Raw genomic sequence first — 27,894 nt, 5'->3', positions numbered from 1 at the left:
CTCAGAATGGAGGCAGTTGTCTCAAGAATCCTTCAAAAGTGTCAAATACGGCAGTAAGTGCAACATGTAGTCTCTTTAGATATGTAATAACTGACAAGATTTTGTCAATGTCTCCAATTTCAAGCTTCCTCTGTAGGATGCAGATGGTTCTGTGACAGCAAATTGATGCCTAGTCCCCACCTAGGCCTCTAAACTCAGGGACATCTCATTTATTTATAAATTGAAATTAAAACTTTTCTATATTCTTATCCATTCCCGTTAATATAGCTTCGGTTTTAAAGCTGTTTTTCAGATAGTTTGTTCTCATGTAGCCCTGGCTTGTCTTGAACTCATTATGTAGCCAGGAATAACCTTGGACTTCTGATCCTCTTGCCTCTACTTCCCACGTTCTAGGATTACAGGGATGTACTGCCATGCCTACTTTTATGCAGCGTGGAGGATGGAAGCCAGGGCTTACTGCATTCGACGAAAGCACTGTACCAACTGAGCCCTCCCCAGATTCTCTAAAGCAACAAACACGAGCCAGTGCTACATTCAAATCCCCATGTATTGTGTTCAATAGGGAATCTAGTACTTTCAAATGCAGCATCAGAAAGACAGCAAGCACAATGCTGTTGCCTATGATAAATCTACTAGCTTCCAAGTCTTCTCTGTACTTTCTTTGTACAACTGAGACCATGTAGCTGTGTGGGGTTTTTGAATCTGCCATACAATTCTTGGATAGAGGACTATTCATCGGGGAAAGAGTTTCAGAAAGCAGTTCCTCAGCCACAATTCTTAAGATCCAGGGGCTTACATCTCAGAGTAGGCAATGGAAGAAAAACAGAAAGGTCTGCCCTGTCCCAAAGGGCAGTCAATGATGAACTTGGAGACATCTAGGGGAATCGAAGGGTAAGGGAGGAGAAGAACCAAGTCCATATTCTGATCAAGTTGTTGAACTTTATTTTCTCAGGGGAGGCTTATATAAGACCATGGGCAGGATATGAGCGGGGGTTTGCAAGTGGACAGGATAAAAGGGTCAGTAGCAATGCCCTAAACTAATCTTTAACTGGCTGTAAAATTGTAGCAGGAGGAATATCCTGAGCTATTCTTTAACTGGTTGTAAAACTGCAAGCCTCTATCTAGGAATGCTCTGCTAAACATTCTGCTTACTTCTTAAGAGGCAGTAATTTTCTATCTCAGAGGCCTGAGGTAGTGAGGATGGTGATGGTCCCCAACAGGAAGGGAAAATCTGGGGGACACAGGAAGTGGAAAGAAGCAGGGCTAAACTGTGAAGACTATAATCCAGACAAGAATGTGAAACAGCAAGGAACCATGTGTGAGGCAGAAGAAAAAACACAGTTCACCTTTCCTGCTTTCCCAGCTGTAAAGCATGTAACTTGTGAGATTTATAAATGAGGTAACAGACATGCTTTCCTGTAACCTAGCAGGGAATCTTGTGAATGTTCCCTCTTAATTCCAAATCCTAGCCCTGCCTTTCAGACTACCCCATGATCTCATTTCCTAAACCAGGGATGTTCTGAACACTGTAACTTCAGAAGCCATTATATCTCATATAGCTTTGTTAAAACTCCAACTACCTGCCACCCTATCCCTTGATAAACTCACACCCAGACTTGGGAGTTCACTGTCCTTTCCATAAAAACCTCTATCTCTTCCCCTGCATAAATCTGTTAAAATTCCTTTGGGGGAGGGCAAATTAGTCTTATTTATGTTTCCTTACACAGAGTTTGTTATTTTCAACTTTGTGTTTTCATTTGAATTAAAACATAAATAGTAACTTAGAACCCCTGTGGCTCGTGTCATCAAAAAGACAAGAATATACAATACCAGTTGGGAGTGGTGGCACCTGCCTTTAGTCTCAGCACTCAGGAGGCAGAGACCAGCCTGGTCTATACAGTGAGTTTCAGAACAGTCACAGCTACATAGTGAAATCCTGTCTCAAAACAAAACAAGAACATATAATACCATAGAAAACACATATCATTTATTACATGGACTTAGAAATCAACACAAATCAATGTCAGGCACTTACTTCTTAAGTATACACTATGAGAAATATCTACTACCAAAGATCTGCACATCGAGCAGGCAACACCAAAAGACTCACTCTTCCATTTTAGGAACAGTACAGAGTTAGAGAATTGAAAAGATAAAATATTGCATAATTAGCCCAACTGTATCCTGTTCCATTTCTTACCAATTTCAAACAACTTTAGGGTTAAATATAAGCACTGACTTAAGCATCCAGAGTGCTAAATCCTGCTGTTTACCATACTCCACTATCATGGTCTTAAATGCCTGCACCTGCTTTGAGGAACGTGACATCCTGAATTCTACAGGAACACATGATGGTTGATTACTGGCTGTTTCTCTTCCTTCCTTTCTTTTTGATAGTGTTTTGCTATGTAGTCTTGATGACTGATACTATTTAGCCCAGGTTGACCTTGTACCTCCAGCAGTTCTCCTGTCTCTTGTTCCTTAATGTTGGAATTACACTTACACCACCACATATTCCTTATTAAAACAAACTTTAAAAGACAGCAAAATAAGGAACCATCTAGGTCTCAAATTAGAAATTCCTTTAGACATTTAATGCTAATCTTTTCTACTCAATTAAGCATGAAAAAAAAAATGGAATGTGAGAAGTCATTTTAGGCTATCTTAAAGTTCAACTCTATAGTTTTGTTTTATCATCCTTTTCCATCTTATGCTGGCTGAACCAGTATTCTCCAAAACATCACCATTCTTGTTTATATGAGGAGTATGTGAGCATGACAATGGCCTTTGATCCTAACTCATGTAACTCAAGGACCTGATAGTCAATGTATTTGTCTTTCTCAATCTAGCTGTCAGTGTAAGAAGTTAATATTATATAGAATTAAGGTGCTAGATACAGTATATAACAGGATTCTTCTACTGGTATCTATAAACCACAATATGAATCTAGTCTCCTGATAGACTCAGAAACTCTGATGATGCAGAGGTCCAGAGTAGTGAGTCAAGTCATTGGTGGGTGGACAGACAGAATCAAAGTGATTCCTGAAAACCTAGTGGTCTGGCAATAATGGTTATGGACAAAGTTTAGAACAGCTTTAGATGAAAAAGAGCAACCTTTATTGGTGGTGAGCAAACATCCAGGACAGCAAGGGCAAGCTGAGCTATGGAAGTTGCTCCTGAACAAGAAATCCCACACTGTGTTTGGAGAATGGAAGTGGTCAAATCAGATATGTAAAGAACCCCTCTACCTTGCCTTGAAAATGAGAAAGGTACGAGGATACCAAGGGCAATTAGAAAATTCCAAAGTTCACATATGATCTAGGATGTGCTGTTATCCCCTATTGACAAAGTAGAACAGACTATAGATGCATTCTCAAAAATGCCTGCAGAGGAAACTAGACAGCTGTCTATGATTTTCTATTTACAATAATATAAACAGAATTTGAGGTTGTCTGTACTGTATGTGATTGCTGTAGCTACAGCAAGAAATATAAAGTGCCTATAAGAGAGGATCAACACCATCTCTCTTCTGGGCATCCTAATACTATACACTCAGACAAAAGGAAAAGACGCCTTAGGGACCTCTAGCCTCTCCTCAAGCTCCCCAAACTTACTGTGACTTCCTGTGACTACCTACGAGGCACTTCTTCAAAGCCAGAAAACAAACTATTCCTTCTCTGTCATACCACACTACGTAAGACTAGGTTCATCACCTGCACTCAAAATACCAACCAGCAGTGCTAATACACCTTTTTATTCTTAAGGCAAAATGTCACAAGAAAATGAATACTCATTCCCCACTGCCCAGCCCACTTGTCTTCTCTTATTCTTTGACTACTGTGATGGCCAAGGTGTGCTAGAAATATAAGGGAAACTGAATTCTTAAAATAAAACTCTCAATATAATGGAAAACATACATTTTATAAATGTTATGACAAAATCAAATATATTCAAATGATTTATCTTATGGCCACTTTTACCAAGATATCAAGAGAAGTTAAACAACTTTCAAAATTAGTATCAAAACAGGACACATGTACAGAGGTATAAATCTTTGTTATTTTCAAAGCTGAGCATAGTGAGGTTAAATGAGATGGTTGTTTACACCCAGAAGTCTCATATTAACATATGAAATCAAGGACTTGCTGAGTTCTGCCCCATGACATATAAACTGCCAGCATGATGTCAGGGGGTACTCTGCCATATTTAGGCCTTAATACTGTTTGACAGTTTTGATTTTTTTCATATATTAAATCTTTTTACTAGGTCATAATTTTTGTTTCATGTACAAGTACACAGAGATCATATCATTTTTTGATTCTTAGCTTAAAAGAGTTAAAAAAAAACCCAAAAACTTCATATTTTGTAAAAGTGGTAAAGTTTCATGCTTTCTTATGACATCATTAACTGACTATACTATGCCAACCTTAACAATGGAACAAACACTTTAAACATCCAATTAAGAATAAATTCTAGCTAATACCTTGGCAACACCAGAATGTGCTGGTATATGTTTAACTGATGTAACAGTGATCCAAGCAACTATGCACATGATTATTAAAATTAAAAACCACAAAGCTAAAAGGCTGTACCTCTGGGTGCAGGAGTGGGCAGGGCTGCATTACAGGCTATTAGTCTTTGACAACACTAGAAAGTAGATTTGAATCTTTAAGGGGATTTTTAAATGTACAATAGGGAGGTTTTCACTGTGATTTGAAAAGGTCTGAGAACTATGGATGACCAGAACTTAGCATTACAAAGCCCAGCGATTGAGGGCTGATTTTCTAAGAGGAGACATTAAATGCTCAAAAGTGCCCAGGGAGCCTTATAGCAGATCTCAAACACAAAACATCCCGTTAACACTCATCCACACCCATGGCTTTAGACAGTAAGTGTTAGCACATTTTACTGTAAGATTTTCCAAAGTTTCATCAGTGCTTATAATGTGGACTTCTATCTCTTAATCTTTTTTTTTTTTTTTTTTAAATTTCCTAAATCTTGACAGTTTTGACTAACCTTCAAATTTCCAGGGCACAAAAGGCATACAGAGTCACAAAGTGATAATTTTGTGTATACGTACGACAGAAATACCTTCAACTTTTAGATAATTTTTTAAAATTTGCAAATATAAAGGTGTTTTAGATCAAATTTCTTCTCGTACAAATAATGGAACATGTCAAATTTTCAAATACTTGAAAGCATTCAGGGTATTTGGATTTCCTAACTATTTCACAAGGCATTTTTATGTAGTGGAAGAACATGTAAGAAAACCTACAGAAAGAAATCTGCAAATTGAGAAATTATCAATGTTAATTGAGAACTGTGCCTTATGTTTACTCTCAAATTCATTTCAGCAGTTTGTCATATAATTCAATGCTAAAAAAGGCTACGGCTAAATTAATTACTACTATTTATAGAATGTTACCTCTTTGGGTAGATATATTTCACACCATGATTTTCAATTAAAAATTACCTGGTAGTTTTAATATCATTTATGACTGACTGGTTAGTAGCTGAGTTGGCATAAGATCAATAGAAGAAGTCTGACAATTGCTTACTGTGTGATTTTATGCCCAGTAACACCCGGCCAAGGGTCCAGCAGACACTCTACTCACTTATGTTATTTTTCCATCTCTATCACTGAGAAACAAGACTTGGTATACAGGGTCAAGCTTTTTCCTGCTTTGTTTTTAAGGAGCAGCTCAATAATTCTGGGTCAGGGTTGGCTTCTTAGGACAACACAGAGAACAGAGGGGTAATCACAAAAATGACACTTAACACCAATGTTGATACTGAATGACACTAGGGTAATAACTACGGTTATTATTTGTGTTATTTGCTTTTCTTCAGAACACAAATCAAAGCCATTAACCTGAACTTGAGGTATATATACAATACATATTCAACTTTAAGCAAAATACTTTCCATAACATTACATTTTTAAAAACTGGAAAGAGTTATCTGTGCTGATTTGTATTCGATTTGATGTATTAGAAGGGAACCTGGGGTGGTAAAGTCACGCTGACAATAAAGCTCTCCAGTTCAAATGCCTTCTTCCTCCATATCATATCCTGATAGCACTCATCATGGGAAAATGTCAGTCACAGCTTCAGCGCACTTTGGAAGGAATGAGAGAGCAAATAGGGTAGTGACATTTCATCTTTGTTTTCAAATAAGTGGTCTTAATTTTTCTTCTTATAGAAAAAGTCTCAAATCAGTTTATTATAAATATATGTGAACCGTTTTTTGCAGCTTTCAGGTAAAGTCAGCACTTTGTTGATAAGAGTCTGTGGGAAGAGGTCAGTAGAGATCATCTGATCTTTAGCCGTGACATCATCCACTCAAGTCCTTGGCATAACCTGTGAAGAAAAGAAAATTCATGTGACTACACTATGAACTAAAGCTACAGGCTATACACTATACACTAGGTTTTATTAATCTGAAGAACGAAAACTGTGGGAGCAGTAGCAGTCAATTCAGGGGTTATGGACTCAGACATACTAGGCCACGTAGGCTTTAGAGTCATTTTTACCTTAATGCTTAGAACAGTGCCTAACATGTTTAGGGAACTCACATGATCATTGCCCATGGAATGAACAGGTACACATGCACGCACAAGCACACACACACACAAACAAAAACCAAAACAAACAAACAAACATAAAAAAAAAGCAGAGTGCAATATATCCCAAAAATAAAAATCAAGAGGAAAGCAGATTTTTGTATAAGACCATTCAATGAAGCATTTTTAATAGGAAAGAGAGAAATTTGAATATCTAGAATCAGCAAAAACCAACACATTACAGAACACTAATATTATATAATGGTAAAAACTTCCCTTTCAAAAATACTCAACAAAAAAATTGTTCATCAAGGCTGGGAGTTGGAAGCACACAAATTAATCCCATTACTTGGGAGGCAGAGGCAGGTAGATCTCTGTGAGTTCAAGGCCAACCTGGTCTACAGTGGAAATTCCAAGACAGGCTCCAAAGCAATACAGAGAAACCCTGTCTCAAAAAACCAAAACCAAACAAACAAACAAAAAATGAAAGTAATGGGATATATTAAACATATAACATATAACTATATATAAAATATTTGAGGCAATAAAGCATATCATTATTATTTTGTATTGACTAATAAGTAACTGAACTAATTCAAAATACAGAAAGGGATTATCTTTGTGACAAGAGAAACCAAATGCCCAGCCAGAAGAAAACAGTCATTAGTGATTGTATAATAAGCTCCAAAACTGTCGTGTTATTATCTATAATGAGCATTGTAGATATAAAAGCCTACCACAGAAACTTTTCTTTAAAGATTCACTTTTTATTACTTAAGTGTATGTATGCACGCATGTGGGCAGGTACCCCACAGAAGCAAAAAGAGAATGTCACATCCCCTGGAGCTGGAGTTACATATAACCATCTGACATGGATGCGGGAACAGAACCCTAGTCCTCTGCAAGAGCAGCACACTTTCTTAATCACTGAGCCATCTCTCCAGCTTCTACCTGAATTTTTTTTTAAACTCAAGATTTTTTTTTTTATCAAGTATGAATGTAAAAATAAAAAGCATAAACAGATGGTTTTGCGAGTGGATACTTTTCTCCATATTTAGACTACTACTTTTAAACTGACAGAAAACAGTACAAAACAATAAATGACTTCAAACTGGGAAATGAACAGCCGTTAACCAGAAATAAACTTCAGAGACTGCTTAACAGGCATCTTAATCTTCCCAGCAGTAAGACTGCAATCTTTCCCATAGTACAAGAGATTCTAGCAAGGTTAGCAAATGGCAGAACTGTGGTCAAGCAAGGCCATGCTTCATAGCTCATGATCTTCCACCAACTGAATCAAATGGCATACGATTTTGGTCTATTTCACAGTAATTTGATTTGAATGCTTCATATTCATTGACCCTTTATCAAGGTTTCAAAGGGAAAGAAATCCTGTCACTTTATCTCATTCATCTCTGGGTTTCTGCCCCTGCTGAATGTATCAAGAGTCTCAGTCCCACACTCAAGATCTCTTTTTATAATAGCAAGTTCCTTTCTGTTGCTTTTGAATAGATACAGATCTTCAGATCTTTGAAAAGTAGCAAAAAAACTACTCTTCCTTTAGGCTTTTCACCTTATACCAACTTCCTCTATTTTCCCTTTCCTTTCTTTTCTTGCCACACTCAGAGTTTCTAGCTGGGCTGAAGAGACTGACTCAGCAGTTCAGAGCTTTTCACTACACTTAGGCGGACCCAGGTTTAGTTCCCAGCACCCAAATGACTGCTTACAAATGCCTGTAACATCAGTTCCAGGGGACCAAATGCCTTCTTTTGACCTCTAGAGGTTCCTGCATACACACACCCAGGCACATACACAGGAAATAAATAATTTTTTAAAGGCTGCTATCCTAAAATCGACTTCCTCTTTAAATTACCACTGACTTCCTCCTGCCCATTTGTTCCCAGCACACAGATTGAGTTCGTTCTTTCACTGTTAAATTCCTAGTCCTTGACACACATTTACACAGCTCACCACTACTTCCTTCTTAATATTCCCAGCTCTGGGCACAAGCCTAGGCAAATCACATGTCTTCCAATACCCTTGAATCTAGAAACTAGGATTCTCATGTCATACATGATAGTCCAAATCCCCATAGGGAGGGACAGAGGGTTCAGGCTATGGTCTGAAACATAGATTAGCACTCTGCTAACAAGCTACACTCTTCATCCTCCAGCAGTTTTTGACAGCACAATTTCCTTTTGACAACATTTGCTGGCCATGGTGGGCATCTGTTAGCTTTACATATAAATCCTCTTTTATTCCTTCTTTGTTGTGCATAAAATGTGGACTTACCTAGAGCTGTGTGTAGACTAAGAAAGACACCACACAAAAAGCACTCCAGGGAGGACATGTTCTCAAGCTGTAGCTCTTCAGCCCCAGGTTCATTATCCAAAGTATTTCCTGGAGGCTGGAGAGATGGCTCACCAGTTAAGAGCACTGGCTGCTGTTGCTAAGAACCCAAGGTGAATTGCTAGCACCCAAATGGTGGCTCACAATCCTCAAAGATCCAACACGGTCTTCTGGCCTCCTGGGCACAGTATGCATGTGGTGCAGCCATAGGCAACACACCTATACATACAATATTTTTAAAAAGTAAAAACATCCTTTCTGGCTTCTCCAGCGCTTAGTGATACTCTTATTTCTCTATGCCGTTATAGCAGCTGTAGAATCCACATGCCTACATGCTGGTTCATGCAAGTACATCTATGTTGAATATCTTATTACACAATCATCCAAAGTCTCTTCTTACAGACATATGATACTTATGAGAAGACATCTTACCCCTCGCCAGTAAGAGCACAGCATGCTTGGATATGCCACTGGTGGTCTTTTATAGAAGTTAGCTTCAAAAACTGGGAGATCTCTGCTACCGTCATGCATTCTTTAACATCTTGTTTATTAGCAAAAATCAGCAATCCAGCTTTTCTTAGGTCCTGTTTTTTTTAAAAAAAAAAAAATGATTTATTTATTTTATGCACTGAGTGCTCTATCTGCATGCATGTCTTTCTGCCAGAAGAGGGCATCAGATCCCACTATAGATGGGTGTGAGCCACCACATGGTTGCTGGGAATTGAATTCAGGTCCTCTGGAATATGAGGCAGTGCTCTTAACTGCTGAGCCATCTCTCCAGCCCCCTATCTTTGATTTTTAAATTATTTTTTGTTTATTCTTACAGACACCCCCACCAGTCTACATTTAAACAGTCTACACAATATAACCTCACATCTCATAGACTGACAGTAATAAACAAATCCTTGTATGGGCTTACAAACTTCTGTTATGTCTCTATGGTTGTGTGCCTGTATGTGTGGGTGTAGTTTATGCACCATGCAGATATATGTGGTGGTAAGATGTAAGTGTTGACTGCCTCATTTTTGGAAACAGGGCTTCTTACTGATTTGCTTGGACTGGCTGGCCAGTGAGCACAGTGATCCTGTGTCCACTGCAGGTATATGCTGCCAGGCCTGCTGTTTTATATTGTGTGCTGGGGAATCAAACTCAGATTCACATGCTTGAGCAGCAAAATTTTACCAAATGAGCTATCTGCAAGATCCCCAGCACCAAATGTTTAGTCTTAAATGATATACTTTATAGCCCCAAGTGCTTATACTTAACATCATATTTTCAAGCACAAGAAACATCTATTACATCAATTAAATAACAAAAAACAAAACAAAACAAAACCACACCAAACTTTAATGGCTACTAATAGTCATCCTTTACTCCTGTACCAAAACTCTGCCCCCCTTTACATCTCCACATTACATTTTCTGCTTTATTAATAACATTCACTATATATTCTAATACATGTGAGTTGTTTTGTGGTCTTGCTATGCAGTTCAGGCTAATTCTTAGCTCATTATCTTCCTTTTTTGGACTCTGGAGTGCTAGAATTTCAAGTGTGTGCCACCACTTATATCTTACACACTCCAATAAGCAAGCCATTGACTCTCTGAACAATTTGGGATAGTCTTATCTCAACATTGTTCCAACTGTTTATCTGTACATACCATCCCTTTTATTCCAATCCCCAAAGCAAACCCTTCACAACCACGATTTCACAAGAGAATTAAACTCCTTGGAAAATGACCATATTGTAAGTTTGCAACAGTGTATGCAGGTGGTATTATCTGAACACACAATCAATCAATCATGTAGGGATAAATTCTCAGTATGGAAACTCTGTGTGTGGTGTGTGTGTGTGTGTGTGTGTGTGTGTGTGTGTGTGTGTGTGTGTAATTTTGCTTAGTGCTTTATGCACAATCAAGAATGATTTAGTTACAGTGCCCTCTGCAGGATGGAGTTGTCCGATTATGTTACAATAGACAAGAACACAGGTAGCTAGTTAACATTTTTAAGACTTCATATTTAATTAGTTTCAGACATAGTTTGGTCCAAAGATCTAAAAATAAAATGAAAATTGAACATACATAGTAACTATTAAAGATATAAGGGTTTTAAAAAATCTTATCCTAAATGAAAATGGACTATTATTGATAGGTGGTATGTGGCTGAGTTAATAAGCAGACTGATTTTCTGTGGGATGATTTAATTTCTATCCTATCATCTAGAGGTATAGCTAGTATATGTTGAACTCTTTTACATTGGCCAGGTTTGCTAATGATTACATCCTCAAAATACAAAATTCTGATATAAATATTGGCTCAAGTTAGGAAGCATATTCTGTACCATTTTTCAGTAATTTAAACCCATCGTTTTCTGTAATAAAATTTAGAGAAGCTCCTAAAGTAGAACTAAAAAATTAAGTTATTAAAGGTCTTATAGTGTAGCAACATCTCTGCAGGCAAAGAGCCTACTGTGCTAACAAGCATGAGGAGCAGAGCTCAGAACTCCAGATCTCAGGAAAAGTGTGTGTGTGGGGGGGGGGGGGGATGGAGGACTCCCCAGAGAAAGCGGTATGGCCAGGCATGCCCAAACATAGTGCTCCAAGTTCAGCTGGTGATTGCCGCTATAAAGATGGAGATGAATCTAAGACACCCAACATCAACAGACCCGCACAGCATGTGAATACACACCCCCACCCACAGGCATGAACACCACACACAACAATAAAAATAAAGAAAGAGAAAGGGTCTCTCAACTAAAACTGTAATATCTTTTTTTAGATCTCAAAACCCACACTTTAGGGGACTCTAATGTATCTCAGACTGGCATCATGGAGTTCTTTATTATTTAAAATGATCCTAACAACAGCCATAAAACAGGCATTTTACCCTTTTAAATATTAAGAAGGACGGAGAGGGAATCTTTGCTTTTTATTATATAACCTCAAGACTAAACATAATATTATGACAATAGCAGAAAACATATTTATTAAATTGTATTTGTAAGCTATCAAAATTTAGGGTAAACAATGATGACCTTTTGTTCACATGAGAATTTAAATGTTCCTTACTGTACAAACTACACATGTGATCTTAAGAATGTGAAAGATCCAGGCCTGATGGTGCAGGCCCATGATCTCACAACTATTTGGGGGGCTGAGGCATGCTGACTGATGTTCAAGGCCAGCCTGAGTAGCTTAATTAGACTCTGGAAAAAACAAACATGGTTTTTAAAGTCTGGGGACATAGCTCAGTAGCAGAGTACTTGCCAGGCACATGTGAGGCCCCGGGTCCAATGGTCCATACAGAAAAAGAGAAGTATGTAACATGTCTATTAGTTTAGTCATGCAAACAGCAGCAAATGCAAACATCTACTTCTGTGTCATATACCAATACTGTCACTTTGTTTCACAGAGCTTCATTTGTGAAGACAACTTCTAGAATGTGAGTCATTCTAAAGAAAATTTTACATTTTGGTGTCTGAAGTGATTTTAAAATTAATTATATTCAAAGTTTAATATTTTTTATAAGATGAAGCCTTGAGAAGCTTTTAAAAACTTTTTATAGTTTCATGTTTTGGAATGAACTGAAGAGTCATTTTTCACATGCCTTTAATCCCAGAACCTGAGAGGTGCAGGCAGGTGGATCTTTATGGCAGAGGTAGGTTGATCTCTGAGTTCAAGGCCTGCTTAATATCAGAATGAGTTCCAAGACAGCCAGGACTACACAGAGAAACCCTGGTGTGAAAAGCAACAACGACAAAGATTGTGTAGTAGCTATGAGGCATCCAACTCCATTCATATGCCTTTCTTCTTTCACCCACTTGTCACTCGCCAGAGCTCTACCTGCTGACTCTGCTCCAGCCCATGGATCTCCTGTGGTTCCCAGCATCAACCTGTCTCTCTATTCAGTCTCCTTTCAGTTTCTAGTCAGTCTTGTACTGTGTTTTCCTCCTTTTATCTTCTCCTAGCAATGAGTCTAAATAAGAATATTTGTACCTATAAATAAAAGTCATTCAAGAATAGCTGTTATATTCAGATCCTGGCTCCTTAAAAAAACTGGCTAGTCACATGAACTTTCTGGGCCTCATACAGTATAATAGACAAGGGAGAGGGAAGTGGCCAGATTAGTGTCCCCAGGCAGGAAGGTTCAAAGGCTTTTTGAAAGCGCTGTTTTCAAAGCGCTGTTTGAAACACAGCCTGCTATATATCAGCTAATTAATGAGTCACCAAATAGAGGTTTCCTGCTAAAAGTAAACATATATATTCAAGAGACAGCACATATATGTGTTTTCCCCTTCTATGTCTCCATAAGACTCCACTCTGAAATAAATTTAAGAATGCTTTATCTCTTTTTATACAATTGGAAAGAAGTAAGCCTCTTCTTGTCTTCCATACTAGAATCAAAACTTGGTAAGTGAACGAACAATGAATGATAAGATATGTTATTTATTTTTAATTATTTATTGATTCGTATTCTATTTGCACTGGTGTTTTGCCTGCATGTATGTCTGTGTGAGGGTGTCAGATCTTGGAGTTACAGACATTGTGAGCTACATGTAGGTGCTGGGAATTGACCGGGTCCTCTGGAAGAACATCAGTGCTCTTAACTGCTGAGCCATCTCTCCAGCCCCCCCCAAGATGTATTTTTAAACCCCAAAAGGTTAGACATGAATGCCAGAATCTGAGCTCCAAAAAAGAAAGAGTACACATTGGAAGCCATGATCACTGTCTTGGTTAGGGTATTTACCATGACCACAGCAACTCTCATAAAGGAAAACCTTTAACTGGGGCTAATTTACAGTTCTGAGGTTTAATTTAATCCACTGTCATTATGATGAGAAGCATGGCAGCACTCAGGCAGACATGGTACTGGAGAGGTAGCTTTGAGTTCTACATATAAATCCTCAGGCAGCAGGAATAGTGACATTGGGCCTGGTTTGAGCATTTGAAACCTCAAAGCCCACCCCCAGTAACACACTTTCTCCAACAAGGCCACACCTCATAATAGTGCCACTCCCTATGAGCCTATGAGGCTATTTTCATTCAAACCACCACAAACACTAATAGCAAAACATGTATTCTTAATTCACAAAAACCACTTTTTATCAAGTTTCCTAAACTTTTAAAAATCTAACTGAAATATAATAAAATTTGTAAAGCAAAACTCAAAAGAAATCATTGAATCAATAGTAACATACAACTTCATTATAAGTATCCACATTTTTAAAAGCTTTACCAAATTCCACTGAAATAAAAAACATACTCTATATATCTGCTACATAACAATTTCCTCCCAACTGGAACATTGTATACAGCTTGAGAATCAGGGAGTAAACACCTTGCACATCTCAGAAAACACACACACACACACACACACACACACACACACACACACACACACACACACACACACACGCGCGCGGCGCTGTATGCCAGTAATGACTACTGGGAAAAAGAGACTCTGTATCATCAGAGCTGTTGCAAAGGAGCTCCAGGAATGCTGCTTTTAAGAACAAATTAACCAGTATACTGTGGGCTTTTAGGTAACACTGTTTTTGTATCAGCCATGTTCCTTTAAATTAGCCCTTACTTACACTTCTGTAAATAAGTCAATAAATTCATCAAGTGAACTTTGGTACAATAGCTGATGCCCTACTAACTGTTAAGCCCTATGGTGGGACATGATCTTTATGAGGTTGGTCAGGCTTCAGTGAACCTAAATGAAGACCGGCATGTAGACCAGGTTTGTTAAATGGTAAAGCAATCAAGAGGGAATGAGAGAAGGTCAAAGGTGGTCTGCCCAGGCTATTCCAAGACACATGATTAAAACTTCTGTCAAATTGGAATTCCCACAAAAACAACAGAAAGCCAAATGTTGTGCTATTACATTTGTAGAAGGCTTAAAAAGCTGGAGCAGCAGTTTACAGAAGATTTAAAGTGATAAAACAGCCAAGTGTTAAGTATGCCTTGGAGTGGGCAATTACAGTGTATACGTGTAAAAGCACACCAGGAGTGCAGACAGGTTTGGCGGATATAAAAGCAATGGTACAATGATGGCCTAGAGCATGTCAGAACCAAGACAGTGCCAGACATAGCAGGCAGTGTAAAAAAAAAAATACTCTGACAAAAGCACTCTGCTTCTCACTTGGTCCTGAACCAAGCTGAGCAGTGCAAGCTGGTCCTGTTAAGACTACTGATATTAACGAAGTATGGAGCAGCCTTGGGTGGCAGCAATAACACCGGCAAGGAAGTAGGATGGTTACGGATTATGGAGGACTAAAGGTTGATGCCTCCCATCTATGCTATTCTAAACACTGCTCTTTTGACAACAAAACAGAAAGATGTGATGAGATCTTTTTATGCTGTATTGCATTGTGCTGTTTCCTTTTTAGTACCTCTTTAGGCATCCAAGATCAAGTGGCATTTACTACAGTGTTTTTTTTTTTTTCTTTTTTGTTTTGTTTTTTTTCAGAGATCCTGCCTATGCTTTGTAAAAAGATTTCATTATATGATGTGAGGACTTGTACAGATGTGTAAAAGCACTCAGAACAGTAAGACTGCAGTTTTAAAAAAAGGCACTCTGTGTGGTGTGGTTTGAATGTGAAATACCCCCATGTGGTTCCCAACTCATGATGCTGTTTGGGAAGCTGACATAACTTTCAGAAGCTGACTTTCTGGAGGAACTAGATTACCAGGGGCAGACCTTGAAGCTGTGTAACACAGTCCACTCTACTTCTTGAACATGGGTGCCGTGTGACCAGCCAGCCTCATGCTCCTGCCTTCTGCTATGCCTTCCCCACCGTGACTGACTATATCCCTTTGGAACTCTTAAGTGAAAACAAACTTATTCTCCTGTAAGCTGATTTTATCAGAGCAGTTTTATTACAGGGACAGAAAAAGTAAAAACACAAAAACTTAATGAGTTGTCAGCCAGGGAGGCCCTGAGGCCTCACCAACTATAAAGTAGTGCCACTACTCTAGCTTGCTGGCCAAAACTAGATACAGTCTTTGGTTACAGGATATGGAGAAAAAAGAAGTTGTTAATGGGCTCCATTGCTGATGGCTGGCTGCTTTCATAGTACTGGAAGGTACCTTGTGGGCTGCTCAGGGAAGAACTGTCACCAGCAATCCTGGTTGGCTATGGATCCCAAGGAAAATGTATGCCTACTGGTGTAACAGTGGCACAGCTGTTATAAGTATAACCTATTGTTTTACAACTGTATTTAAGGTTCACTTTACAGGAGAAAATCACTAATGCTCTAAGTCAGACAATAGCCCATGGCAAGGAAGGTCACAAGCCCAAGAAGGGAAGGCACTATTATTGTTTCCTTAAATGAATGTGCTGTGCCTCAAATTGCCTTTTAAACATTTCTCACATTCATATATTATTATCGCTGTAGGCCTCAATAGGTTATGAGAGGAAGTTTCTTTGTTTGCAATAGGGAGTATACTGCACAGACTCAAAGCCTCTGGCTGTGTATGTGGTCCACACCTTTAATCCAGAGGCAGAGGCAAATGAAATCTCTGTGAGTTTGAGGCCAGTGAAGGCCAGGACCTCCTGCATGCTAGTTCTTTACTAGTAAAGTATATCCACAGCCCTAACTTATTTAAATTTTGACTACATAACTAATAGTATTTTGAAGGACTTAACATAATTATAAGATAGTCATATAATATAATTTCATTTGGTAAAAGGAACAAGATTTAAAAAAAAATCAAAAACTTAGGTTTAAATATTAGCTTGATAACAGAGCACTGAGGAACTATTATACATCCAGGTATTTGTGATGTTCCTATCAAACTGTCAAATGATAATTCACTATATAAATAATAAGTCCAAAAAGTAAAAGAAAAGCTACTTGGTAGAATGAACTTATGTATGTATGTATGTATGTATTTATTTATTTATTTATTTATTTGCTCACTGAAACCTCTAAATCAGATTTATCAAAGCTAAATATCAATGTAGGATTGTCTGCACAATCTTTCTAATGCTTCCAGACTCACTTCAAATTTGGGAAGTACATAATCACAAAACATGAATGACAAGCCGGCATGACCAACAGATAAATATTTCTCCTTACAAGAAATCAAATGTGAAACAATGCCCATGCCCACTTGCTACCACAAGCAGACTTACCTCGTGGGCTAACATTTTGTAGAGCTCTTCTCTAGTCACAGAAATCCTTTCTCTGTCTGTGCTGTCCACAACAACTATTACAAACTAAAAACCACCAAAAAAAAAAAAAAAAAAAAAAAAAAAAATCATTAGTGACTTTGAGTATTTGGTATTTTGAAAATCCAAGGTAGTTATTTTGTACTTATAAATGATATTAATATTAAGACATTAAAGTTTTCTGTATTGTAAGAGAACCAGAGATGCTTACCATTCTTACTTTATTAAAGCCTGAGGATCTGACTCATTTCTAATTTAAATACTTTTACTCATTTTTAAGGAAAGAAAAAGAAAAGAATATAATACTAACCACAATAGAACATTTTTTCTTTTCCAAATTACTAAATACTAAAGGGCCTATAGCCCTATTTACACTGTAATACAATTAAAATAAATAAATACATAAAACCCAAATACTTAAGGTCCTAAATTTAACTTGCTTCTAGAAAAGTTTTACTTCTTTCCTTTGAAACCTTGAAATGAACAAACTGAAAGTATCAGTTAGCATCTAAAAATAGGAGCTTCCTATGTTCAGGACACTGCTGTACTGAACAGATGGGTGACACTACCGCTCTTAGAGTAGACCCCACTGTACTTCCAGCTCTGAGAGCACCACAAGGCAAGAGGGAAGCGGAGAAAGTGTACGCTCATATTGCCTGTTACTAAAACACATTTTTTATTTTTTAGAACTCAGTTGAATATCCAAATAAACTATTGTGGTTTTCAGCCTTTTTGTTCTTCAGTTTTCACCAACTGTAAGATTTCATTTGGTAGCTTTCTGGCAGCCTTTATTACTGTGATGCTCATTCTATCAGATGGTATTCCAATACACCTTTCTCAATTTAATCCCTGGAGCAATATATATGTGGGCATTTCATATACCTTTACAAACCATACATACATTTCTTCCAGACATATGGTGAAAAGCTAATGGAGAGCTGGAGTCAGGCCGTGAGAGACACTTGGCATCATTAGTGACTTAAATATCATCTTTACATATGTATAGAATAGTTTTAAGGTCTTATAATCTACACCACAAAAACCACTGGTGCGATTTGTCAGTTTATAGCTCTACATGATGAATGAAGGTTTGAAAATTTCTCTTGGAACGTAACACAAATAAAACCATATGACTATGTCTAAAATGCTTTATAATCAGAAGATTTCAAGTGCAACTGCACTGCATAAAAGAAAATACATAGCAAAACCTGGCTAGGAATCAAACCACAGAAGGATCCTTTCACTTGGCTGGAGTTTCTCCCACTTAGCCACATATAAATAGTGAGAAAGAAATGCAATCCAAAATCATGGGATGGAAGTCATTATAAAAGCAGCTACTGGGTCAAACAATCTGACTGATGGACCGAGGAATGGAAGATGACTGACTGGTCAAGCACAGTAGACTCTGTTTACACTAAGCCAAATTGCTGTCCTACTTTTAAAGGACTGCAATGATTCAGATGCAAGTGCTTCTCAAGGACCCAGAGTGCTCCTGTAAGTGTCAGCATTAAGAATGTTACCTCAGTGTTAGTATAGTAAGTGTTCCATGAAGAACGAAGGGACTCTTGACCACCAATATCCCACATCAGGAAACGCGTATTATTAACCACGATCTCTTCCACATTGCTTCCTATTGTAGGGGATGTGTGTACAACTTCATTCATGGAACTAAGAGGGAAAAAGATCACAAAATCAGTGAGGAAGTTTGTTCATTTCAAGATGACATCAAGGGACAAGTCAGCATGACTCCTCTCTCTATTTCATACCCAAGTGTCATTTTTCTGTGAGCTCATACAATGAGTCAGTTAAGGACATAAAACAAATAATGGCTTAAGAATATTAAAAATCATTTTGGAAAACTATATAAACAAATATTTTCCTGTTTTCTAAAAGCAAAGAGGCGCAATACAAAACAATGAGCATGTTAGATGAAATGTAAATCTTTAAGCTCACCACAAAAAGTTGTTTAAATCTTGCTCCTAGCTTAAGGCTAGTCTGCTTGCAGCCACATAACTTTTCATTGATTTCATTGATCAAATATCAAAAGCAAAAAGTGTAACCAGAAACAATAAAAGTAAACCTTTAAACAGTTTATACTTACAACTGGTAAAGGATGGTAGTTTTCCCTGCATTATCCAGCCCAACAATGATAACTTTGTGCTCTGAAATAAACAAACCAATAGTGACTTAAGACAGACTCACACAGACCCTCCCCCCTACTTTACTTTCCTTTGTTTCTGAGGTATAAGTCAGCACATGACTCTTTCAAACCTTCTTAGAATCCAAAGAATATTCTAGCAAGCAAGAAGTGCAGTTAGGCCTACTTTCTTCTCTACAGAAAGCCCTCACCCTTCCAGCCTCTCCAGCAGTCGGAAGCACTATGCTTTCCAGCCCCATGGAAGTCTAGGCTCAACAAAGTACCCCCAAATGTAATCATAACAATTACAAATGCCACAAGTCAGTGTCATTGATCTGTGAAAGTTCAGGCATCCCTTGGGTTAACTCCATGTGGAATGTGAAAAAAGAGAAATGCCCTCTCCACGGGCAACTAAATGATAACGAGTATACTTACCCACAGGCCTGTTATGGCAAACAACTCTAAGGCTGCCAAACCACAGTTGCAGGGACTCACTCCTGGCTTCTGGGACATCAAAGTTTCTAAATTTTCTCCCTGTCTCTTGTGTCTTGTTTTTCTTTTCTTTTCTCTCTAATTCTCTTTAATTCTTTTTCTAGGGAACTCTTAATTTTGTATGGTCTGGATTTCTACTCTTTTCTACCAGGGTTACAGCAAAACATTCATCATAATTTGAATGTGCACAAATCTAAGCTTAAATCAGGTATCCTTCAAATATAAAGAATGTAATATTTACATTCCTGGTTACTATAATTCTTTCATGTATAGAGCAGGTATTCATAAGGAAATCTTTACTACTCAAGACATTTCACAGCATTACCATTTATCCCAGAGGGGGAACCCTAATATACAGGTACTCATGTTATATAAAGATTACAAAATCAAGTAATAGAAATTAACTCAATCCAGTGTAACAACCACAGGCAGCTAAGCACCACTAGGGTCCTCAAGTGACATGATAACCCTCATAGTTTTTCAGCATCCTTTTGAAGACCCGAGGGCCTATCACATTTCATACTTAGAGATGACTAGGGTGAAGGTACAGACTCACATACAAATGTGATTGTCACTTTTTGAAGGTGAAGGGGGGTATGCACATGCACACAAAGCTATGGGAAAGTCACCAGGTTACACCAACTGAGTACTCTGAGTGAATTTACATCTCCTGAGTCCACAAACTCAGTCCTGCTACCATCCCAGAGTAGACAGCATACAAATATGAGTAACCAAGAACAACCCCAGCAAGTACAAAAAAGACAAATGTTTCAAAAGAACTTGACAAGCCAGGAACAATGGCACACAGCTGTGGTCTGAACTACTTGAGAGGAAGATCACAAGTTCTAGACTGGACCAAGCAATATGGTAAGATGCCATCTCAAAAACTAAAACAAACCCAACTAGCTGACAAGTACAGGCTCCCTCACCCTGACCTAACACTCAAGAGCCACTCACAGCCAACCCAACAGTTGTCTCTGGGACTTATGCATTTTAGACTTTTAAAAATAATATTTTATTTTATTTTTAGTGTTTTTATACTAAGGCAACAATGACCAATTTCCTCTGAGGAAAAGCGTATTTTATGGTTGAATTAAAATCAGAAAACTCTTGAGAAGCACGGGATTCCAAACAAATAAGTGTTACCAACCAGTATCATGGCTATGGATGCTGCTTCCCAGTTGGGCCATGTCTGTACTAGAACTGTGTAATACAATTCACCAGCTAGGGAACCTTTCTTCCAGGCAAGTTTCTAACTAATACAAACTGCCTTTCTAATTTTACTTTTTCCCTTATAAGCGTAAGCATTCCACATTTGATGATGCATGCTTTCTTCAGTTCTGTTAATACAGGTATTAAAACAAAAAAGGAAATTTCCTAGTTGAATACTGATTTTAAATTAGAGCCCTCTTGGACTGGATGTGGTGGTACCTCTCTAACCACAGCACTCCAGAGGCAGAGGCAGGTGAATTCCAGGCTAGCATAGTTTACATAGCATCCCTAGGCCAAAGGTTTCAGAGTGAGACTCAGTTTTAAAATTAGAGCCTTTCTGTAATATAAGCTTAGTCTTAGCATCAAGGAATACATTTTGTACTATCCCCACAATTAGCTACAGGACAAAATTTACATGGATTTCCAGTACTCTGAAAGAAAAAAACATTTATAATCAACAAAAGAAATAATGTCCTTAAAACATTCTAAAATAAATAGGACCAGTTCAAAAGTAATACAACAAAATCCCATCCCAGAGTAGACAAACTCAGAGAAAGCAACAAGCAAAAATGAATAACCCAGAAGAACAAACACCAGCAAGTACAATAAAGACAAATGTTTCAAATGAACTTGACAGGAATCTCTGGTACATAACTATAAAGAATGACTTAACCGCACATGTGTGTGCAAGCAATGTGCCCACGGATGATTAGCACATTATCTGTTTGCACAGGCCTTAATCACCTAAGGTGGTTGGTTATGAGCATGCATGCACTTCAGAAGTGACATCACTCTTCAAAAGACTGCTACTTTTCTGCCATCCTTTCTTTGTGAGCCTGAGGTACTGAGTTATGCATTATTCTCAGTGCTGATGAATCCTTTAACTTCCAAGGATGAATCTGAGTTTTAAAGAGGGTCTCTTTGGCATCACCAAGGTCATCAAGGAAGAGGTAGCTGAAATGAGTGCCAGCCTGCTGTCAAATGGGGTATGACCCTTGTGCAATAAAGGATCATTTAAAAAAGACTTGTCTCTAATGAAATCCTAAATTGAGCTTTAAAAGATACCTAGGTCAGGAGGAGACACGGGCAGGAAAACTATCTGTTTTCCTAAAACAGTAGCTTTCATGTTAGAACCCCTCATCCAGTTTGCACAGGAATCGTGGTTCTTTGTTACTGTTTTGCTTTAGCTATGCCCACAAGGACTTAGGTCCTGATTCTAAAACCACAGTTTTTTTTCTTAGCTCCTAGAAAGGATTATCTAAAAAAACAAAAACAAAAACAAAAAAAAAAAAACTAAGAAAGCTTTGGGGGGAGGGTAAGGGGAGGATCACACCTGGCCACATACTCAATAGGACAAATGGGGCAAGCATGCCAAACAGAACCACACAGATGCTAAGGCAAGGCAGAGGGCAGAAGAGGCTTATACCTCAAGAATTTCATTTTCTCAGGATACAAACTAACAAAGGATAGGGTACCTAGAAATAAAGAAACCAGGGGGTTGAGAGCATATGGTGGATGATGCATTGTGAGACCCCAGACCTGGAGGCATGGTGGGGAGCTTTTAACAGGTAACACTATCCAAGATGGAAAAGACAATTACCCAGACACTGCATATTTAGCTGGCAAAGAGAACCATCATTTTATAGTCTACAAGATAGAGAATGATGGATATCCTAACAGGCAAAAGTCAGGACTGGGTGAAGGCAGAGCAGGAAAGGTAAGAAAGTGATGGAAATACCTTGGAGGCCACATGTCCTTCTATGTCCTCTGCAGATAAAGCAAGTACAGAGTTACATCACTGGGAACAAAGTGAAAAGGGATGAATGTGACAGAGGGGGAATATCTTAATCCAAATCTTCTAATTCCTTTCTTGGCTGGCTACTAAAAATCCAGACAGACGCTCAATATACCTCCTTTCCAGATTATCTCATCGACTTTCTATTTAATTTTGCTAGCACCATTCTCTACTGTGATGAAAATGCTCTTCTGCCTAAGTTTACAAAGTTACCCAAGTCTTACACCACCACCAAATACATAAATACAAGCCCCAACTGAGATTTCTAAAACATCAACAAAGGGAATGTAACACTGAAGTCTGTTGTGACATTTCAAAAAGAAAAGAAACTGGAATCACACATGCGCAAAACTTACAGAACTCCCCAAAGAGCCACAGGCTAAAAAACAAACCCCAAATCAAACCGAACGGAAATACCAAGGCAGAAGTGCAACCCAGGGAGGAATCTGTAATCCAGTAGATCACCCCCTTATGTGGCCTCACATCCACAATCTGAATTTCCTTCCAACTTTAGAGAAGAATGTGCGTACAATAAAGTATCAAAGACCATTTTGGTAGTTTCCTAAATCAAAGATACTCTATGTGAGTCATGAAGAGAACTGTAACATTAAGACAGAGTTGTGTAAGAGGCTAAAGGCTAAAGGTGGCAATGCAATAGTCACAAACTAGCTTATCCCTGATATGATACAGGATTAGATCATCCATACACGTTCTATACTACAACTCCCTTACCCGCCTATGCTGTTTCAACACTCAGTCCTTTTCATTACCAGACAGGATTCTATAGAGAATGTAAATCTGTAGCCAGCAAGTGCTGTAATCCTGTCTTCCAGTGTGCTTTAAGACACTATGAAGGTACAGAACCCACAACACAGAACACTACAAGTAATGTTTCTAAGGACAAGTGTCAATCTGACTTTGGTCATTCCAACTCTTTGACACCTGTGAGTCACTGCAATTGCTGCTTTGTCTGACTTTTCACTTAAAACACTTTTCTCCAAGTATCCCTGTACTCAAGGAAGCCTAAACAACATCACACTATTACTCTCTGCTGAGATTCTGAGTTTGATCTGGGCTTCTTTACCTTACCAATCAATACTCTTTTGTCATAAAAACACTTTTGATCCATGGGTTCTTTCTTTGACGCACACGGGCAGCCACATATTGTCTAAATCTTCATCCCTGACTACCACTGTGTAGATGACAAGTTGTGTCCCAACAGCAACAGCTAGGACACATCTACTCAAGTAGAAGCTCCATTTGCCACATCCATTCCTGTTCCCACAGCCAGTACAGAGACTGAAGCAAAGCATGCCAGTAATGAAATCTCTCTCTCAATAAACAAAGAAATCAGCCTGGAAGACAACAAGGATTAGCAAAGCACTGTCTATCAAGCTAGTTTATACTAAACATTTAATTTGGGGGACTTAAAGGCATTATAAATTTTACTTTTAAAAGCTGAAAGTAAGTTTGCTATTCACAAAACAGTAAGGAAGCTTTGGGAGCATAGACAAATTGATGGTGGAAGGGGCAAGAAATGATATGCAAAATGTAGGAGACAGAAATCACACAGTAATTTGAGGTTGGGAAGTTTTACAAAGAAAATATCTAGGCCGATTAAACAACAGACTGGTAAGAAGATAAAACTAATCACCACGCCACGTAAGAGCCAGGTACTAAGGGTAAAGGTGCCTGCGCTACAATGGGCTTGTCCAGTTAGCACTGTCACTGAGAACAAGCATTTCCTCCTTCAGTGTCCCTTCAGGAAGCTTCACTCTGTTCAGCTGACCAGGGAGAATGCAGACAAGGGTGCATAACAGGCAGCATCCTGATGAGGGACAGGCACTCCTAGGCAAGTCACTTTCCTTCTGTACTTGCCTGCATGTTTGAATACCCTTGAAAAAAGAATAAAAACAGGAACAGATCTTCAACACCAGATCTAGGCAGTAAGCAGCTTTGCCAGCACTCATTCATAACTTGATTCCCTTCCCAATAACCAATAAGTAGGGCAACACAAGGATGTGAACAGGGGAGAGCTCCACAGCCTCAGCATCAGAAAGGTTCTCATCCACCATCTATTTTATAAAGGGTGTGTGCGTGCAGGAGTGTGTGGAGATGGTGAGAACATGCTGGCTCTAGAGACCCTTGCTTAAAGCCTAAGGCTTTAAATGTGTATTTGTTTGGAGGAGTAATGCAACAGAGGCAGATTAACCAACCCCAGTGAAACACCTAGAATCTGGTGTTGCAAAAGTCATGTATATTATCAGCTGCTCATTTATTTGTAGAGACAGGTTGAGTTTCTTTTCTGCTGCCCTAGACTACAATAAATACTTCAGAGAGGCATGGAGATTTGTCTGTTTTATTCCCACCACCAGAAATAGTGGTTCTCAACCTTCCCAATGCTTCCACAGTTCATGTTGTGGTGGCCCCTACCATAAAATTATTTTCGTTGCTACTTCATAACTGTAATTTTGCTACTGTTATGAATCATAATGTAAATAGCCATGCTTTCTGATGGGCTTAGAAATCTGTGAAAGAGTCACAGGTTGAGAAACACTGACCTAGGGTAAGTGATGACCTAGAGTAAGTATTTAACAAACCACCTGTAGACAGAGTTATTAACGGCAAGCCTACATCTAAAGAGTCACAATACAACAACTGAGTCAACAGGGAGAAAAAAAGGAAAGACCATAAGCAGCCACATTTCTTTGTCATGTCCTTGCCACTCCTACCTTGTCTGGTAGGAGTCTGTTTCCTCTTTTCCAGGGAAGTAACTACTTACAAGGACTGCCGAAACGTCTTCTTTTTTATTTTTTATTTTGGGGGGGGGGGCAGAATCTCACATAGCTCAGGACCGCCTTGAATTCACTATGCAGCCTAGGATAACCTTAAACTTCTGATCCTCCTAGTTTGGAATCTTGAGTGTTAGGATGACTCTCCCCCTACCACATCCTCTAATCTCTCATTTGGGGATGGTAAAGTAGGCAAGCACTCAACCAACTGAGCTACACCCTCAGCTTCAGATACTTTTTTAATGATGTAAATAAATCACAATATCTAGAATAAAGTCTGAGCTCTCCTGAATTTGTGTATCACTTACATATAACCTATGGTCTTTCTAGCAGTAGGCAGTTTACTATCATGGCTTTTACTGAGTTGGCTCTGAGTTCATCAACATAACAAACTCTGCAAATACCCAAAGCCTCTTTCCAGGTGAGTCTGTGAAAAGAATATAGACACATGTCCTGAATCTTCTGTAAAACGTATTGAAGACATACCTAACTTATGTGCCCCATTTAAAACAGATCCAAAATACCAACAAGTATGTGAGACTGAGCAGTGAACACACCATTTAACAAATCATTTCTTCATATTATTTCTGTTAATTTTCAAACACTGAGTAAGTTCAGGCAAAGAGTAAAACAAAATGCAGATTATACAACGTATAGTGAGTGATACCAATGCATTCTTGTTATTATTTGCAAGTAGCTGAGTTTGTTTTTTAAGCCCTTATTCATTTTTAAGTTACAGAAACAATTTTATCATTGGCTCAAAGAAGAAAGTGAAGACAATACCAGAGACCCTTTAATGCAGAACTGAAACTCAGGCTTCACTAAATTCGAGATTATGGAGGAAAGAACTAGATACATATTACCCACAAAAACATTACCAGTTTTACAACAATGTAACCTCTAGTACTTCAACTAGAGATTACATTTTCAAAAACCGTAGGCCCCCTCAAGTTCCCCCTGTTCTAGGTGAGTGTCTAGACCCACAGAATTGTAAAGAAACTCAAAATACCTCCCTCCCCCACCCACCCCCACACACTCTGCTGACCAGACTGTTGATGGGTATATCCTCTTTACCACCTTCCACTTCATTTAGTAACGTTATCTATCATAAAAACTATAATTTTTAAAATTATTATTAAAAAGCAAATCCCATTGGGGATTACAAGGCCCAGTGTGCTGTCATCCCATAAAGCCGGCTGTATCCTGGAGGAGGAACAGACAGGTCTAAATAGTAGGAAAAAGTAGGAAAAAGTAGGGGTGCAACAACGCCACCAGCTTATACAGGAGAAAAACAGTATGCTATTGAGAAGGAATGGGTTTCAACTAGAGTTTATTTTTTAAAAAGGCATTACATTTCATTTTAGTAACTATGTAGTTCTGTTAGCACTGTATTCTCTCCGGTTTCACACACTCGTTTTGCAATTTTTGTTTTGTTTTGTTTTAATAAATCCCCTATGCATTCCGTGGCAATATCTGCGTTCAGGCGAACTTAAGCAGTAACCTGCTAGTTACCCAATGCTAACGAATGTTTCCAGAGGTGTGCTTTTAAAAGCTTTCAGTTAAACACATTAACTAGGGCCAAAAGACAACAAAAAAGCCCAAACCAACCAACCAAACAACCAAACAAAAAACCCTTTTACTTCCAAGATGGAAAACGACCTTAGGCTTGACCTTTACCACAGAAACAAGGCAAAGGAGAGCCACCCATCACCATTCCCCGGCGTGGGTCTCCCCGCTTCCGCCAAAGCTGGCCGCCCCAAGCGAACAGGACTAGCCCAGCACGAGTTCCAGTTTTCCGCATTCTGCAAGCCGTGGGCTCGGTGGCGGGCGCCGCAGGGTCCCCAGCTTTCACCCTTGACGCCCAGCTTTTCTCCGTGCGGCCCAAACCGAACAGCCGGCGGCAGGCGACGGGGATGGAGGCAGGCCAGGTGCGCGCTTAGCCCCCAGCGTCGGGCAGGACGCTTTTTACGCTGGCGATCAAATCGGAGCAATGGGTTTGCGGCAGGAGGGAAACCTCCCCAGCTCCCGGGAGACAAAGGCGACCCGACGGGACCACCCCGCCCGGCCCAGGCTCACCCTGGTGATTGAACAACCTCCAGATCCGGGTGAAGAGAATTCCCATCCTCGGGCAGCGAAGCCCTCCAGCCGCCCGGGCTCAGGCTGCGGGGCAGAAGGACGCGCCGGGGCCTCCGCCACTGCTCCCGTGCCGGCCGCGCGCCCGCTCCCAGGGACCCGCGGGGAGGCCGCAGCCCAGGCCGCCCAGCCACGCGCGAGGCCCCGCCGCTACCGCCGCGGCGCTCGCCTGGCTCGCGGACATCGCCGCCGCGTTGTCTGCTCGAGCCTCGCGGGCCACCGTCCTCCCCCAGCTCTTCTCCAGTAGC

At 39.2% G+C, this 27,894-nt stretch overlaps 1 protein-coding gene across 1 annotated transcript; it reads right to left on the bottom strand.

Annotated features, from left to right (window-relative positions):
• Positions 1-1,965: 1,965 nt before the first annotated feature.
• On the bottom strand, positions 1,966-27,894 carry Arl5a (ADP ribosylation factor like GTPase 5A). Its single transcript, XM_051184712.1, has 6 exons — positions 27,590-27,894; positions 19,187-19,247; positions 18,606-18,753; positions 17,050-17,133; positions 9,344-9,495; positions 1,966-6,359 (listed from the first exon to the last, which is right to left on the bottom strand). The coding sequence occupies exons 1-6, from the start codon at positions 27,633-27,635 to the stop codon at positions 6,311-6,313; spliced, it is 540 nt and encodes a 179-aa protein (XP_051040669.1). The 5' UTR covers positions 27,636-27,894; the 3' UTR covers positions 1,966-6,310.

The sequence above is a fragment of the Phodopus roborovskii genome, unplaced genomic scaffold, assembly GCF_943737965.1.
Source record: "Phodopus roborovskii unplaced genomic scaffold, PHOROB, whole genome shotgun sequence".
Classification (NCBI taxonomy): domain Eukaryota; kingdom Metazoa; phylum Chordata; class Mammalia; order Rodentia; family Cricetidae; genus Phodopus; species Phodopus roborovskii.
This window is presented reverse-complemented; position numbering and strand designations above follow the sequence as displayed.